The sequence below is a fragment of the Anser brachyrhynchus genome (genome assembly GCF_964034855.1).
Source record: "Anser brachyrhynchus genome assembly, chromosome: 6".
NCBI lineage: Eukaryota > Metazoa > Chordata > Aves > Anseriformes > Anatidae > Anser > Anser brachyrhynchus.
This window is the reverse complement of record NC_137700.1, coordinates 44864676-44883078: the sequence shown is the minus strand read 5'-3', so window position 1 is coordinate 44883078 and position 18403 is coordinate 44864676. Positions and strand designations below refer to the sequence as shown.

General features: G+C 48.1%; 1 protein-coding gene across 5 annotated transcripts in view; it reads right to left on the bottom strand.

Annotated features, from left to right (window-relative positions):
- The window catches only part of INPP5A (inositol polyphosphate-5-phosphatase A), a 254472-nt gene extending 236416 nt beyond the window's left edge, over positions 1-18056 (bottom strand). For 3 of the 5 annotated variants that reach the window (XM_080596669.1, XM_080596668.1, XM_080596670.1), the window contains exon 1: positions 16965-17108. In XM_080596669.1, the coding sequence (XP_080452795.1) occupies positions 16965-17039 (75 nt within the window). In that variant the 5' untranslated portion in view covers positions 17040-17108. Of the gene's footprint in view, positions 1-16964; positions 17109-17684 lie in introns of those variants that run through there. The other 2 variants (XM_080596666.1, XM_080596667.1) reach the window with 2 other exon arrangements.
- Positions 18057-18403: the final 347 nt, after the last annotated feature.

Sequence of the window (18403 nt, the reverse complement as noted above, 5' to 3'; positions counted from 1 at the left end):
GTTCTGTTGCTACTTCCATTTTAGATTTCTAAATGGCTAGTAGACCTTGCAACAAACCTTGGAAAAATTCACCCAACAGCTGCTGACAAGACAACTTCAATCTTAGCCATCTCTGGAGTTCAGGTATTAATAAAAGTAAGAGAAAAGGTGCAAGAGAGGCAGGAAGGAAGAGCGCTGTTGCAAGAGAACACTGCCACAAAATCTAAGTTATCCTTCAAATCCAGCTGAGGTTGACAAGGATTGAAGAGCTGTACCATTGCTCTAGTAGCACATCGGAAGTTCACTGTGGCAGGATTTAGCATCACCTGGTCATGTCACATTTGCTTAACGTTCCTTGTCAGCAGTCAGTCCCTTTCAAAATAATTTAAAAACTACAAGAAAAACATGTTTCTAAACTCTGGAGATAATCAACATCACCCTGTTCACTGATGTACTTGTTCAGGACGTCACAGCATGTATGCAAAGCTGCCTGTGCAGTACCCTTTACTACCAAAATGTAATTAAGGACAAAAAAATGAGATATAAACGCACAGAGCAGCACCAGTTTTAGGGCTATTTCTGTACATCTCTTTCAAAGCACCTGTTTCATGTTTCCACCGTTGGTACCAAAACCCCTCGCACCAATAGGAAAGGCAACAAAAAGCTGCAATTCACAGAAAGTTTTCTGAACTGAAAAGAAGGGTCTGTAACATCTAATTGAAGCGTTGTTTCAGAAGTTTTACGCATTGTCTTAAGAAACAAGCTGTACAGCCCCTCTCTAGCTAACTTTGATGACTTTCCATTGCCTCTGTGGCTTAATACTTGCTAGAAGCAAATTTGCCTGTAGATCACTTGGTTCAGTAACCAGAAGAAAGCTGTTAGAGACTCATGAAAGTAGTCCAAAGACCACACCAAAACAAAACAGCATATGCCTATTTTCCCCAAAATATTCATTCAGCTTGAATTCAGCTTCTTCCTTCCACCTTTGAAGGAAGTGAAACAGGGTGTGAGCTTTCCAGAAGCAGGCAAGTGCCACCGTTCAATTACCAGGCAAATCACCCTAGAGTATGCTGACGTGTGAGATCCTTTATCAATAAATCCTAGTACTCAAAACTGTATTTTCCCTTAAATACTGAACCAAGCACTTTGGGAGGAATGCAGCTTCCCCAGCTTCTTCACAGAGACCTGAGAAACTCCATGTCCAAAATGGATTAAAGAATGCCATCTGAATTCAGGGCTTCTTAAACTCTTTTGTAAAAGCACCCACTTCGCTCCAGTGGTAAGTCCTAGCCAGTATTTAAATAGATATGAAAAAGTGAACTAAATGAAATCCAATGATTTCAAATGTGTTTTAAGTCTACCTACTATATTTTCACATTATGATTTGCTTGCTATCCTAGAGAAAAATACTTGCACAATTCCAGTTATTTTACAGAAAATATGATAATACTAAAAATGACGTACATCAATTTGGGCACGTGAATAAAAAGGATACATCGTCCTGAAATATCAGAGAACAGGAAGCTCAAGAACATCTCTAAATTGACATCATAAACATCCCATTCTTTACCTTAAAAAAATACCACTAGGGGGAAAATTCCCATTTTAAGCAGGGAAAAACTTGAAAAATGAAACAGAAGACACAGAATAGTTTAGTAAGTTGTTTGCATGAACGTCACGTTTCAGAAACATTCTTGGAAACTTTAAAAATAAACAACAACAAACAACAACAAAAAATGCAACAAATATCTTCAGAAATTTTTGTACTTCTTTGTATATCCATTTAGTGAGAAAAATCAGCGATTTCCATGTCCTTAAAGTTTTTGAGTTCACTGATTTGATTAAGAGGTTTTGGAGATTCTGTTAAGACAAAGTACAAACTTCAATTCTGCCGGGATCTCAAAATAAATTCTGTATTTTTTTCATTATTATTTTTTTTTAAACTATGATACCCTTGAACCTTGTGAAAATTTAAAGTGACTACCGGAATTTCCCTCATAGCTTCAGAATAAAGTTGTCGCTAGGATGATACAATTCAAGGAAACGTATCTGTACGTTTCAAGTGAATGTAATTATAATTCTATCTAACAATTCCCAATTTCAACAAAAGCTCTAAGGAGCAATAGAGTATAGTTAAGTGTTCCAAGTATTTACAGTTTCTTCAGGAAAGCTAGCTTTTTATCAACGGAAAAAGGAAACCCACTAAAGGTTTATTTAGAACAAAAAAGAAACATTAACAATATTCCTTCCAAGCATGAAACTATACAACATGGAGTGTTTTTTAAATCAAACATCTCTGATCCAGGATATTCATTAAGATATCTGTACTTGTGTAAAATCCCAGTGAAACGGCTGTGATTCTGAATAGGAGCAATGACCATTTTTCTCTGCTCCAGCCCTTATTCCCCTCTTCTTAATCCCACTGCAGGAGCTGAACCTAAAAATTGCATACAGCTCAGAACATAGCAGTCTTTTCAACATTTATGGTGCACAGCACAGTGGGGTTACCCAGTGCTTCAGGACTTCATCCGGACCCAAGCTTTCAGGATAAAAATCACGCTTGTCAACCTCGAGAAGCAAATATGAGACAGCAAAGAATTCACATAGCTATAAAAAAAAAAATGCTTTTGTTTACAAGTTGTTGATCATTAAGGGAAAGCACAATGAGGTTTTCTAATGAAGATTCTGGTAATATTCCCTCCTTTGAGACACTGCAAACACCAAAACTGCCTTTGAGCTTTGAGACTGTAAACTCCAACTACGCCACATGAAGTACCATAAATACGAACAGCAGTGACCTTGCTTTGCATTATCAGATGACTGAAAAAAAAAAATGGAATAGAATAGGAATATTCATTTTTCAATACTTTTTTGGTGCTATGACAACACCTTGTACAAATTCTTAGTTCTTCTCTGGTGCAATCATGCTTCAAGTAACAGTCACACTGCAAACACCACAGCAGATATAACTGAAACACATCAGCGAAGCAGACGTCCTGCTATCTAATCACTTCCCATCACTCAATCTTTGCTGCTACTTCTTTTGGGGTAAATCCATATTCATTAGCTGTCAGCGAATCCTGTACATTCACTGTTCTTCCCATCTCAGTCACTTGTGGTTGTGTTCTGGCTCTGGTGCTTTTACCACCTCAGCAGTTCTGAAGTAATCAAGAAAAGCACATTTATTCACTACTGAAGTGTCAAAAGAAAAGAAAACAAAGACAAATCAAAGCTGAAATCCTGACTTAGAGGCTTCAGTATCAGCACACTCCAGGCACATGCGGAAGCGTTCAGAAGGCTCTGAGAACTGCCCGACCAGCCTGTTCTCCCCAGGCATTCGGCAGAGCAGCACAGCCTCTGTTTTCAAGCGCACGTACTCCAGCGCCTGGACCTAAGTCACTGCAAAACGTCCGGAGAGAGTCTGTGGGCTCTGTCAGGTGCGCTTTTGAGAACTACATCAGGCCGACCTTTAGCAATGGAAATACACCGTTACTACTAGATTCAAGAAGAGTTCGTGGAGAAGAGGACTTAAAGAGCCCGGATGTTTGCCTGCGTTGAATGCTCTGTTAACATTTAGCCAAAGGCAGTACCACTGCCTGGCCAAGCTGGCTCTCCTGTCCCTGCAGGTTTGGAAAGAGGTGTGGTGTAGGGAGAAGGACGACCCTCACAGCTCTCTGTAGGGACACCGGGTCTTGCAGCACAAGAGGGAAGGAGGGAAAAATAGTAATAAAAGGAATCTAAAAATTCTCTATGGGAATACAAGGGTTTGGGGAAGTTGCAGAGCAGGGAAGAAAAAAAAGTCTATCAAGGGAATCTTCATGAGATATCTGACCTCATTTTTCATACCATACTCTTGCTTACTCTACTATAAACTGAATGAACACACTGCATACAAATTTAGATTTTTATTCACATATCTCCTTTGAGACTTAACAGCAAGCATAAACGGCGTTCTCAGACACGTGGTCTGATTTTTTGGGTGGTCCTTTGGGGACCCAGAATTTGGACTCGTTGGTCCTTGTAGGTCCCTTCCAACTCAGGATATTTTACGATTCATGGTTCTATGATAAATATATAAAGACTTTTTTAGTTGCCATGACTTGCCAATCATGTGGGTAGAATGCAAGATTGCCTCTAATGATTTTTTTGTAAATCATTTAAACTAAGCTGTGTTGTTACTCCTTAGCTGCTGAAGATTGAAGTAGACGCCTGTGAAAACACATATGAAGTATATTCACAAATATTAAATTTGATAAATTTCAGGCAACAACATGACTCTCTCACTGTTTTCAGAACAGTAAACAGATTTTATGACCAGCACTGAATGAACACCAGGCACAACAGACACCTAAGCTTCTTTGAGAAACAAAGCGTCCTAAAAGACAGTAAGCAAGCAAGCAAGTCGAGAAGGATATCCTCAGATTGCACAGGTAATTTAGAAAAAGCCTAGGTGTAACCACTTCCAGGTGAACAGGAACCAGTAACCTGTTTTGTTCTCTGAGGAGGGAGATAAGAGCTTCTCTGAAGCATGAGTATTCATACTTTCTAGGAGAGCATAACAGGGGAAATACAGGGCCCAGCCAAGCCACGGAGGCACAACAAATGAACAGCCCCGCAGAAAAGGATATCAAGAACAAAATTACGTTAAAGAACTTTGTTGAGATTAAGTAAAAGGTGTAGCAGTTATCAAACACAAATAATTTTATATTTAGTAAGGTTAGCTGAAAAAAAAAAAAAAAAGGCTTTGCTGCCTTTTTTCCTAAAAATTGTTATCCCACAGAACAAATGAGAATCAGCAACACAGTCTTGCGATCAACCAAGCTTGGATAAGGTCTGTTGTTCCAGCCCAGAAAAGCATTGCCAAGTTTACGAAAGCAGACTTGCTCTAGGTGTCCAGTAGAAGCTTTTGGGTCACATCCAGTTCTTGGAAGTGAGCAGGTTCATCATATCATACTGCTTCAACCATTTCTTTACCAGTTCATGTATCTGGCAAGATTTAAAGTCTGAAAAAAAACCAACCAACTTCCATTTCTTCCTCCAGTAAAAAAAGTGTTACAGTAATTCCAGATAGATTTTTTTTTTTTTTACTTTGAACAACTTTTAAAAAGCACTTTGAAAGATGATGCTATGGACACAAACAGCCAATATGTTCATCAAAAAGAACCCTGCTTTTGCAAATCCACTGCAACGATAACCAGTGAGAGTTGTATTCCCAACATTACATATAGAGGTCTTTACTGCCCTGTTAGTGCTACAAAAAGCTGCATTTTTTTCCCTAAACTAGAATTATGAAGTAATTAAGACATAGCTCGATGCTGGCTGATGGTACTTAATGAATACAGAATTCTCTCAAGTGATTTTTGAACAACTTTTTAAAAAATGTTTGGTTGACACAGAAACAAACACTGCCAAAAAAAGTTCAGCATACATTTCTGAGATGTTCCTATGGGAAAAGTTGTTTTGCTTTTCCCACTGGGATTGGTAAAGCCTCTAAAATTAGAGAGTTAGCCACACCATAAATGCAAAAACTTAAAAACATCCTCCCACAGGCTCACTTAAAAGACTTTAAAGAAGGAATTCAGAATTACGTAGAGCTCACAAAGCCTGCCTACCGCTCACTGTCCATCTTCCGCAGTGCTAGGACTCCTAACAGCATGGCATATAGTCACTCAGAACCCATTAATACTCAGTGGCTTGCCAATATATTCAAAGGCAATAAAAATGTCTTTTCAAGAACACGATGGAAACTGGAAGACAAGGAGAGAACAAGTAGAGGCATCTCTACCTCACGCACAGTACAACAAATGAGTTTTTGATGCAGCATGTTCCCATGGTACCTAATGCCTGTGACCAACCGCTCCTTCTGCGGTGTGTTAGTGAAGGCTTTCCATGAGATATGAAATTTCTAGAAAAAGGCAACGTTACTTAACATCCTATTAACAGGATTTGTAAACCTCACTAAAATGCAGACAGACAGCATATCCTTCCCTGCTTTCACTTACTCCTGTAGCTCTTCCATTTTTTTTTTTAAAGTCTATTTAAAGAGCTAATTTTGTCATTCATTTGAGCTTGCATAAGCCACAGAAACCTCTTGCTAATCAGGAGGTTCATATAGCTTGTATTAACTAACCCTTTGTTTAGCCAGGAACTTGTGCAGTAATAAAATGTGGTGCATGCCCGTACAAGCCGTGTTGAAATCAACATGGGATACTTCTCTGCCTTCCTCAGGGTAAGTGGGAACGAAAAGAATCATCACTCTGGGTCTCATCCATGAGCCGTATCATCCCGTTACCCTGCTCCTACAGAGCTAGCCAGACTCAAGCACAGCGCCTTGTAAGAGGTGATCATCGTACCATCTCATCCAGTGAGGCGCTCTCACCTGGTTCCTTACCATCTGAACTGCTCCCCTTCCCATCTTTAACCTAGCAGCCTCCACAGCATCCTGCTAAAGCAAAGCAGAAACATCCCCTCCAGTTTCCCAAGGGGGCACTGAGACACTGTGCCCACAGCCTGTCACAAGCACCTGAAAACCTTAGGTGGCTGTTTGAGGCCCACACCAGGAGGATCTCGGTGCAAGTTCGCTGGCGTCACTCAGGATGCTTGTGGCTGAGCACAAAGCAAGCCATGGCTTCCCCAGCCCGACCACCCTTCCTCCTGATAACAACTGGAAAATGCCTTTTGCCCTGAAGCAAGGGGTTTTACCTTTTCTCTAAGTTCTTTTGGGGACCTGACAAGTTCAGGGCAATTCCACGATAGCCTCTCTACAACATTTGTGTACGTCTCTAAATTTTGTCAATTACCAGTGTCCCCACACAACAACCTGCAGTGACGAGTTCTGCAGTCTGGCATTCTGTTGGTTCTGAACTTGTGCTTCACTTAATGCCGTGTATTTTGTGTTGCAAAGAAAAGCCCAAAGAACCTCGTTTCAGTGCTATTTGGTATACTGCACTCCTGCTCCACTGAAAAGAGATTTGCATGGCTTCTGTGTGCGCATCAGCGAAACATCACATACCAACTTTTTTTTAATGCTGGTTCTCTGAAGCTTGAACAAACATGGGCTCCTCCAAGTGACTAAATACCATGCTGCTGATGCTTCTGGAGTTGTAGAACAGCAAGCAGCAGACAGGCTTTGAGAGCAGGAGGCAATTCTGGATTCTTTCTTTAAACTCTTTAATAGGCAAGTTTCTGCAGGATGACTTGGGTTTCTGCATCTCAGCTGAACATGTTGTGTTTGGTACCGCAGGAAAGGAAAACACCCAAACAGCCGCCCGTTGCTGCCTCCAGTACTCCTTATTCACACTGATGCTCTTTTCCTGATTGTCTTTACCAGCACATTTTCCAATTGCTGCCAGTGACTCTTCCCATGACCCAGGTCGGGTCGGCCCCAGCCTTTCCCAGAGGGAAGGGCGAGGGCCGGCCTCCTGCCCGGAGGCATTCACCCCACAACGCCCCAAAGACCCGTGGCACATGCAGCCTGCCACACGCCTCCGAGAGCTGCCGAGCGACTGTCGAGGCAGCGGCAGGCCCCACGGCAGAGGGCCCAGGCACCCGCAGATGGCCAGGGTTGGGGGTCGGGGCCGGGAGCTGGGACCAGGCGCTGCTGTCAGGAGCAGGGCGCAGCTCCTCCTAACGCCGCCATCAGCGGCCTTGTCTGCACGTCAGCACAGGCCAAAGCAGTGTGCGACTGCAAAGAGACAGGCCGGCCTTAAAAGCGGGGACAGGAGTGTGTGAGGGGCAGGCAGGGCTTCCCTTTCTTTAGATGCACCCCAGCCGTGAAGCTCGGGTTCACCAGGAGCCTCCACCAGACGTCTCAAGTCTCACCCAGCTCAGTCGCAGCACCAAGCCCCAGTTTCAGGAAGCGGCTGTAGACAGGAGGCAGATTTTTAAATCCCACCATGTTATGTTTCTGCTCCTTCTCTAGAAATCATGCTTTCATCCGCTTGCGGGGCTTTTCTACTGCCACTACAACTTTGTATCCTATTAAATCCTCTCCTTACAAGAGTTTTTCACTGATTTGTGACAAGGTGCAAGAAAAGACCAGAAGGCCATTTACTCTGAGGTGAAAATACTGAAGACAAGCCAAAATGTGAAATGAAAATCCTTCCAGTCACAAGCCACAACTTAAAGTGAAAATTCTTCCAATCGCAACTCTGAATTTGTAACTGCATCTTTCAGCTGTAAGCATCACCTCAAATTATAAAAACAGGCCTTACGCTGAACTAAAGCTTTGTAAATGTCTAGGTATCAGTAACAGTCATACCATCTAGAAGCTATTTGAAACAGTATTTACACCACCTATATATACCATGACAGAAAGCTTTCAGTGATGTCTTTTTTTTTTTTATTTACTTTTCTTAGACTTAATTTCCTGCTTGAATAGGACACTATCTATTAAAACTGACTAACGAAGACAAGTGTTTCATCACTTGAAGGCACTAACGAAAAGTCTTAATTACATAGGACTTCAAAATATATAAAAGCAATGATCATTTTAGCTTGCTACCAATAAATGCTTTAATTTTAGTATCTTTTCCTATTAGAAATTGAAATGATGAAATAGTAATATTACATTAAATAATGATGTACAAGTAACACAAACAGTACTAAAAAGAACACGTTGAATAACTACTGTGTACCACTAGAAAAAAGGCAGTAAAAGAAACATTTTGCTTTTAATAATCACTCTTCCCCAGCCTGATGATTACTGTGCTTACGGTGGCCTTTCCCACAATATGAAATAACATATTTCCTCAGACCTTTAATCAGAGGAAGATTCCTTGTAACTTCAATAACAGAAATCCAAAAAGGATGTTCAATCAATTCAGAGATAGGCTGCTCAAGCAGTGACCAAGGCAGAAAGACCTGTCTTTTTTTTCTCCTGTGACCGCTTCCTATCCTCTACCAAAAGAATGAAAATAGCGTTAGAATTCCACCAATGTAGACATATTTTGGTAACTTCCACTGACTAAAGTATTAAGACCGGCCTTGCAGTCAGACCTGCCTGCTTTTTTTCTTTTTCTCAAATTAAGATAAGAGTTTAGGGGCAGAGGACAACAGTAAAGCCAAGACCAAAGAGGCTGGCCTTCTGGGGCTGAGGGAGGAGAGGAGGCAACTCTCAGGGCACATACCGAGAGCCACTCCATCTTTCCAGATATTTCAGTAATTTTATTTCCTCTTCTCTCATGGATGCCGAGGAGTCACGTGTTGGTCTACCCTCTTAGAAACGACGCTTTGAGTTTAAACTTGTGGAATCACCACTTTGACAGGCAGCAAGATGCTTGTTGCATTAAAGGCAGTGAAATGGCATTTAGAAGCCAAAAATAAAGTCCCACATGAAACGTGCAACCGTTTGTAACAACGGAGTGATTTCACTGGTAGTATGTTTTTCTGGCTCTGCCTTTACCAGGCTTGTTATCCGGATGCTGCTGGGGCCCCGAGGACATGCATTAATAAATTAGATCACTCTACATGTGCATTCAATCCTTGCTGCAGCTGTGCAGCTCCTATATTACGGGGCAATAAACAACGTATTCAGTGCAATCAACTTCGCTTTCTTGATGGATTTTGAGACATAAGTAAAATTGCAAATGAAAAGGCTGCTTTTCTCAGAGACATCCTCACTTTAAATAATAAATGAGGAATAAGCTGAGAGCTTTCAGAAGGAGGTAAGTATACACAGGACAAGAAAGGGGGGGAAATGCATTTGAGATGAAAAGAGGAAATACATTTGTAGGGGGTGGAAAATACAAGCAGTATGAGGAAATCAATGACAGGAAAGGGAAAAGCAAATAAATGGCAAATCAGCCTTTTAGAAAAATCATAAGATCTGAGGGGCTTGATTTGTATTCTATGTGAAACCTTTGAAGTGAAATTCTGTGGCAAGAAAATTTACGATGAGGACTTTGAAACGGGCAAAAAAAAACCCAAACTTTCATGAGAGTGCTAGCACAACTAATGAACTAACAGATTCAAGTATAAAGCATTCTTGCTATAGTACCCAATTCCCATTGTAATTTCATATTCAAACATTTTGGAAATTAAATCCTCTTAAGCCATCGCCCTGATACACTGACAGTTTGTGGAAACCCAGCAAGTTACAAACTGCTAACTCTACTCCACGTGCTATAAAACCACAGTAACAGAAAACTGTAATCATATAATGCACTTTGCCATTATTAATTCTTCATGTAAACATATGTTCTTGCTGCTAATGATAACACTTAATCATGATGAGAGGAAAGATGGTCTACAAGATAATCTTCTGAATTTCCTGCTTAAGGGAGGCTTCACAGCCTCCTAATTAAAACCCTTTTGCTCAGAGGACTAAAAAATCTGCTAAAAAGAAAAACTGTTATTACTTGTTAAAGGAAAAAAGTTATTTTTGAACATACAGCTCCATCTTGGAGGAAAAAAAAATCCCTCTCTGTTGCCTGCATTATTACTGCTCCAAACTTCTTCAGCAAATTATAAAAAGAGCTTTTAAGTTTAAAACGTATGTGTACACACATTAACGTATCACTGCTTTACTTCTATTTTATGCCTACAATAGGAATTTGCTCTGCCCTGTAACCCACTCTCAGCCACCAGAGCTTACCACACGTTACGGGGCTGAAGGGGAAGGGCTCAGCGGGACGGTGCAGCCGCTGTGCAAGCCCACCGGGGAGGCACCCCCGGAGGAACCCTCCCGCGTGGGTGCGCTGGCCGTGCACAGCCCAGCAGCACGCGCTGCAGCGCGGGCCTTCGTCTGAGCAGGGCACCCAGAGCTGTGCTCCTCAGGAAACGACACCGAGAAGAGTGTAACTCACTGTGAACACTTAGCTCTTCCTCAAGGAGGCTGCAAAGGATTTAAGACAGACCCCGTCAAAACCACATGCTTGCGAGTGCATCACTCCTGCTGTACATTGCTATCACCTACGGACTACACGAACAAGCTACCAGCTGGTACAACCCTCTCCCCAGCTATCCTACTGTTTTTTCAGAACATGAATCTAAGCAGTTTCAAGTCATTCCTGTACATCTGGAAAAAAAGCTTTTCTGTAACAATGACCAGCGTGGGCATCAGTGCTGGTGCAGCTCCATCAGACCACCTCAGCCACTTTGGCTGTCCAGGCAGATATCCACGGCTCACCTGTAGCCACAGAAGCAAAACAAAACAAGAGGCAGTGAAGGAGTTTCAAACCGAGACACCTTCAAACCAAGGCACCTTCTCACAGCAGTAGATTAAGAGTTACATGCAAAGCGAGGGCGATTCAGCAGACATACTTCAATCATCACACTGGGCCACCACTCGGCTCTGTTCAGCTGCACATCTGGGCCAACAGCTGTACCCTGCAGGTAACGTGTTACCAACAGTTCTGTTCTCAAGACACAATGGATTCCTCAGCTGTTAAAAAAAATAGTAAGACTAAAATGCACAGGCACTGCAAAGGGCGACAGAAAGATTTTCTCCTCCCCATCATCATCTTCGTATAACTCAGGAAGTTTTAGAATTCTGATCTACCTCAAAATTTCACCTGTTGCAAAGGGCATTTAGAATTGAGTAAAACAAGAAAGACTTCCAAAAAACTACATAGAGTTTCTGTTGTCCTTAAGCTTAAGAAAAATGTTGATTTGAGATTTCTGCCATAGAAAACCAAACAAACTGAAGAAGGCAACAACGTTTAAGAAATTATCAGTGGTGCATGCACACACAAAAAAATCAGAAAGACAAGACAACCAGAAAATACGAAGTGACGGATGGAGAAATAAGGAGAAGGTAGAGGGGATTTTTTTTAGGGTCCCTATAAGGGAGATCACTGAAAAAGACTTTTTCAGTGGCCTTCTATGTTATCACTCAAGAGTATGTATTCCTAAAATGGAAGTCCTCAGTTTGAGAGCACAACTTTACAGCATCCCAGAAAGCAAGCCAATAAACAACACGGGATGTCGGCACGGAGCACTCTGGAGCTGGCCATAGCTGCTGAATGCAGGCTCGCACAGCGGTGCCGCGGGAAGCCGTGGGGAGGGTTTGCACGCCAGCCAGTGCGAGGGCTCCTCGCCTGGCTACCTGCATGCTTTGGAAGAACCATAAAAAGATGAGTTTATTCCAAAGCACACGAATCCACCAACAAAACTTGAGTGGGACTCCTCCTCTCTTTACCATTCTTCTTTCAGAATTCAATTCCTGTTTGTCCTTCCTCAGCCAGAAATTAAGTTTTCACTAACCCCTCCTTATCTGCAAGGTGCCTAAAGCCTCAGTTATCCCCACTGCATCTAGCAGAAATACTGCCCATACATTTCAGTATCTCACACAAAGATTGCCTGTATCTGGGCATATTTGTTTAGTTTTCTCTTCGATTCCAGGTAACATCAAAAGAGCCTGATAGTAAGGATGGAATAAGTGTTTCTCATCAATAAATGAGATGATTTGAAGAAAAGAAGGTGCCTTAACTTGCAACTCACTTCCAATGTGCTAGTGTTGATACCCACTTAGAAACTGTGGCAGGATGGAAAATGTGTTATGTTACATTTGAACTGTTCCACAAAATTCAAATAGTTCTTCCTGGAAGGAAAAAGATAATATAAAATAAAATAAAACCCAACCCAAAACCAAACACAACAGAGAAACACCACCCTTATCTCTATCACCTAACACCAACTAAGTCCACAGATATCCAATATCATAATAAAACTACAGCCACTGTTTCATGATTGGAAAATTAATCTCAGATGCAGTAAAGACAGACTTCTGCACGGTGATCACAACTGTCAGAAGTGCTGTTTTTAAAAATGATGATGGGAAGTATTTCTACTTCAAATTCAGCCAACAAATTTCTAGTTTTAACAGAAATAAAGGGTATTCCAAGTTCATACTCAGAGCAATAAGCATACTCATAACAATGCACACGGGACTTGGAACAAAAGATTCCACCCCTGCCCACTCTGTGTGCTGCTGTATGAGAGGGAGGCTCTCACCCAGAAGGTGTGCAGGCTAAGGTCACTCGGGAATGTGAAAGCTTGCTGCCCTACCTAGACACTGTCACATGAAGGTCAGTATTTGGTACAGTCAAAAAACACAGATTGCACAAAAAGAATAAAATAAACAGAGAAATAAGGATAGCAGCACTATTAGCCAGTCAGAATCACAGAATATCCTGAGCTGGAAGGGAGGGACCCAAAAGGATCACTCAGTCCAACTCCTGACTCCAGAGAGGGCAACCAGAGAGTTGAACAGTATCATCCCCATTATCAAAAGACTTTGCCTATCAGTCCACCTTTCTATTTTTTTAAACTAATAAAACTACACGATGTGTTTAGCTTTTACCTTTCCTTCTCACTATCATGCTTAGGTTCTGACCCAGGGTTGCCCTGAGAATTTAGGAACGGCACCTATCTCCTGTTAGAAAAGAACTACGTACATTCAGTGGTATGAAGAAAGAAGGAAACATTTTCAGAAGTGCCCACCTAACCTGGGCTCACATTTTCCAGTTTGAATGAACTATTTCTCAGCCCAAACATAAGTTTTGGAACTTAAATGGCTAAGTCTGCTAGGCATATTTGAAATTTTTAACCTAAAAATCTATACATAGAGGTTTAAAACAACATGGATTGCTAGTCACCTAAAACTGAAACGGTGCTCACGCTTCCAAATCATGTCTTTTTGATTAGCCTCCTACTCTAAGGTGTTCCTTCAATATTTGCAGCTGCACCCTGCTAAATACAAAGCAAACAGTAACAGAACTTCTGAGACAACAACAAAAATTAAGTTCCAAAGATCACCATCTGCCTCCACCCAGCAGAAACAACCAAACCTCATCTGCTACACCAGAATTTAAGGTCATGACTGTACCAACAATTAAGTATGTGCTGAGGAGAGTTTCTCCAGCACACGCAGCGGGGAAGGGGACATCCGCACGCGGGTTGTAGGTGCCTGCCCGAACAAGGCACTGACGTGCCTCCTGCAGCTTGTGCCCTGCACCCACCGCCCAGCCCAGCGCGGCCTGGGAGGCCGCAGGGCCCCTGAGGTGCTGCGGCCCGGCACGCGGCGCTCCCAGCCCGGCCGGCAGGGCCCCGCGGCAGTTCCCCGCGGGGTCTCCTCACAGGAGGCTCTCGCACTTCAGCTCAAAGCGTTTCATTGAGGCTTTGCGCACAACTTTCCGTCTGTAGCAAATAGCGCAGTCACCCACACGCAGCTCTGGGGAAGATGAGCTCAGGCAGTTTGACAACTCTCACAAGCCCCAGCCATCGGCTCACACACAGCTCCCAGTTCTTTGTCCTAAGGGAAACACAACAGCATTAAGCCATTTAAAAGTAACTGAAGAGAACAGAAAGGATATAGCAGATAAAAAGGCACTTTGAAGTAATTAACACCCTACACGGTGAAAGCAGCGAAGTGACAGGTAGATTCAACTTGTGGCCACCGGGCTCGTTGAAAGGTCAGTATGAAATCTTGCCAGTGCAGCCAGAGGAAGCAAAGAAAGGAAGGAAAAGAAAAAAAGGGGGGAAAGGGGGAAATAAAAAGGGGAAGAGAGGACAGAGAGAGAACGGGTGGGGGGGGAAAGACACACTGACTCAAAGAAGCACTGACCCACAGGTAATCTGAACTCCTGTTGTCAGCAAGAGTGTACTGTTATAAAAAACCAGGAAATTTTTTCTACAGCAAGACAACCATTAAATGCTTAAGTCAATACAAATGCACCAAAAAACTCAAATGCATTCGTATTTATGAAATGCATGTGTTGATCCAACTTTGCAGAATATTTGTAGACCTAAGAAATACTGCATTAACATTTTTAATGGAGATGCTGAACTACTTGAGGAAAGAAGCCAACCCAGCACAGTCCCTCTGTGCTGTTAACATGTTTATGCACGAGTTCCCAGGTCAGTGCTGCAATGGGCTATTCCTGGATGTGGATGGATAGTGGGAGCAAACCAGCACGTTATCGTAACTTGCTTCTGGCAAGCAGAGATCAAAAACCAGCAATTCTCTCCTCCTGGCACAAGTGTAGACTGATCAGCCACACCAGTGATCTGCACCAGACTATCCCACCCAGGTGAACCCGCTTACCAAGGATGTTTTAAAACCAACCACACCTGAAGCACAAACCGTGTTGCTGCCACACAGCAGCATCCAGGCTACTTCAAACAAACCAGGCTCAGACTCATCGCAGAGCTGGTGCGGGCCAGGAGGGAGCGATCCCCCCGCCGCGGGCCAGAGCCGGTGCAGCCCCAGGAGGACTGCACGGCTGCGGCCACAGCAGATGCGGGCCAGCCTGGCCGGTGGTGCCCCCGAGGCTGTGGGCAGGTCCCAGAGGACTCCCAGCCCGGGACCAGCGGGAGCCCCACGAGCACGGGGAGGCACAGCCAAGCAGCACGGGACGCTCAGACCCAGCCGCCTGGCCTGCTTGGGGCTTCTGCCCCGTATGGTGAAGACTCACAGCATCGCACTACTCTGAGGGCAAATAAAGCTTGAACAAAGATGGGGGAAGTTTTAATTAAAACACACATCACCAACTGAAAGTTGAGAACAAAAACAGAAAAAAAGGACTAAAGGAACCGAAAGCGGTCTTCCAGCCCAGCTTAGGCCAGTAGCTACCAACGCGCGAGTCCTCGTCCGTAACTGGAATCATTTGGGGTCACAGCGGAGACGCGCACTCCCCAGCTGAGGCGGAACAGCCCCGCCCGCAGAAACAGCCACTGACAGCTCCCATGCGCAACTCGAAGGCTGAACTCACGGAGCACGTTACCGTCTTCTGCATCATGCCTGAGCTGCATCAGCACAGCTCCAGAAACCTGACTGGGCAGTCGCCAGCCCCAACTCCAACAGCAACAAACCAGAAACATCACCAACAAAGTTCAGAGCAGTCTTTCCATTCCCCACCCTGCAGGGGAACACGTCCAAATAAGCCCGTCTTTGTTGCTGCAGAAAGCGTGTTCCTCGGCGCGAGGCAGTAACTTGCTAGAGCAGAGGCGTCCCCCCCTTTGGTCACGCCGAGCGGTGAACAACGCATGCACTTCCCTTTCTCCAGCAACATTAGCGAGTCGCAACCAGTAATTAGGAACAACCAGGAAATTATTTAGTCTCACAGCACGGGATTTCGCAAATGACGGCGCTCCGGAGCGGCTGATTTTATCACCGTCAGCCACGCAGAGGAGAGGAGCGGAGCGCCGCGCACCAGCGTGTTCGGGGCGCCTCGCCACGGGGGCGAGCAGGCGGAGGTCACCCGGGGCCAGCGCCGCGGGGCTCCGCAGGGCAGGCAGCGGCACACCGGCGGCGTGCACCAGCCCCCCGGCACCGCGCAGCTCCGCGCGCAGGTGGACGGCGCGCCAGCTCCACGCTTCTCATTTCAGGAGGGCAAGCGCTCCCGTAATTAACAAACGAACGTTGTCACAGCGCCGGTTTAACGCGACCCTCCTCATCCGAGCACACAGGCGGCCGCAGTCGGCTCACGGCCCGCAGGCAGCGCGGGCTGCAGCCCCCGCCGCACGGGCACCGCCGCGCACGGCCCCGAGGCCCCGCCGGAGCCGCCCGCGCCGCGGGCCGGGCACGTGCGGGCCGGTAACGGGGCGCTCCGCTGCCGGCGCCGCCGCCCGAGGCCGCTCCCGGCGGGGCGCGGGGCTCCTCCTGCTCTGCTCTCCCCTTCTGCCCCGCTCTGCGCGCAGGGGCGCGGGGCCGGGCGGCGCGGCTGCGGGACGGTCCCGGACGCGTGCCCCGGGCAGGCGAAGCCCCCGTCCCGGGCCGCGCCGCGCGGCTCCGCCGGGGCCCCGGGGCGCAGCGCCCGTCCCCGTGCGGCTCCGCCGGGCTGCCCGCGACGGACGGGGCCGCCCCGCCCGCGGGCCCCGCACCTGCCGCCGGCGGGGCCGGGCCGGGCCGGGCGGGCGGGGGGCGGCGGGCGCTAGGACCGCGGCGCGGCGGCCGGGAAGCGGCGCGGCGGCGGGCGCTGCCCCCTCCCCGGTCCCGTCCCCGTCCCCGTCCCCGGTCCCGTCCCCGAGCCGCCGGTACTTACGTCGTCAAAGAGGGAGCCGACGTTGGCCGTGACCAGGAGCACCCCGGCGCCGGCCGCGGCCCCCTTCGCCGCCATGGCGCCGGCGCTGGCGGCGGGCGGGCGGAAGCGCGGAGCGCGCCCGGCGGCGGCGGCGGCGCTGCGGGGAGCCCGGGGGCGGGCGCGGGGCGCTGCGGGGAGCGGGGCGCCGGGCCGGGCCCGCCCCGTCGGCGCGGCGCGGGCGGGCGGGGGGCGCGGGCGGCGGCGGCGAGTCCTCGCGGCGCGGGCAGCCCGCGGACATCCGCGCCGCCGGGGGCCGGCCGCCCTGCGGCTGCTGCGGGGCCGCGGCGCTCAGCGCTCGCCCGCCGCCGCCGTCGCGCTGCTGCCGGGACGGCTCCCGCCGGCGGAGGCTGGCGCCGGGCCGCGGCGCATGGCGGGGGGCGGGGCGGCCGCGACGGGGCGGGCGGCGGGGCCGGGCCGGGCCGGGCCGGGCTGCGCTGGGGGCGGCGGGGCCGGGCCGGGCCGGGCCGTGCTGGGCGCCGCGCGCACCGCGCTGCTGCCGCCGCCGCTGCCGGCTGCGGGGCTGGGGCCGGGCTAGGGCCGGGCGCCCGCGACGTCACAGCGGCACCGCGCGGCTCTTAAAAGGGCAACGCCGGCCCCCGGAGGCGCCCCCGGGAGGCGGCGCGGCGCGGCTCGGCTCGGCACGGCGCCCCGCGGGGACGGGACGGGACGAGCCGGGCTCACCTGCGCGGGGGCGCGGCTTGTCCCGGCCCCCGTGGGGCTCGCGCGGCGGCCGCCTGAACCCCGGCAGCTGGCGCGGCGGGTCCCGGTGGGCGGCCCCGGCCCGGCAGCCCCGCGGTGCCGGCCGCAAGCAGCGCTGCGGCTGCTGGGGAGAGCGGGCGTCGGGAGCGCGGGGGGCGCAGAACGCCTGCCTCCGGCGGGCATCCGCCGCGTGCGGCCGGTGCGCGGGGAACACCGTGCTGGAGGGCTGCGGGAACGCGGGCAGGGTCTCCCCGGGCTTCAGCGCTGGGGAAGCTGCTGTCCCATAGCACTCACACGGGGCGCCGAGCGGGGCAGGAAAAGGAGGAAACCCGAGCCGGGGTCCCGGGCGGCCGCCCAAGCGCACGGCCCAGAGGAGACCGCAGGCCGGGGCAGGCCGTCGGGGCAGGCCGGGGCAGGCCGTCGGGGCACATCCGACAGGGCCCACGCGGTGCGGCGGGAGTGAGGAGGGAAAGCAGCAGGGCCGGGGCGCCCGTGGCGCTGGCTGGGCGGGCACGGGGCCGGGTACCAGGGCGGTCAGGAACGCGCACTCCTGTCAAAGGAAGAGCTCGTTGCTGCTCCTCAGAAAAGCAGAGTTATTTCTCCTCAGCTCCTGGCTGCGTCTCACCAGAGGGGCGAGGGTGTCTGACGGGCAGCAAATAAACACATGCTCCAAACACCAAAGTAAACGCATCTCCTAAATA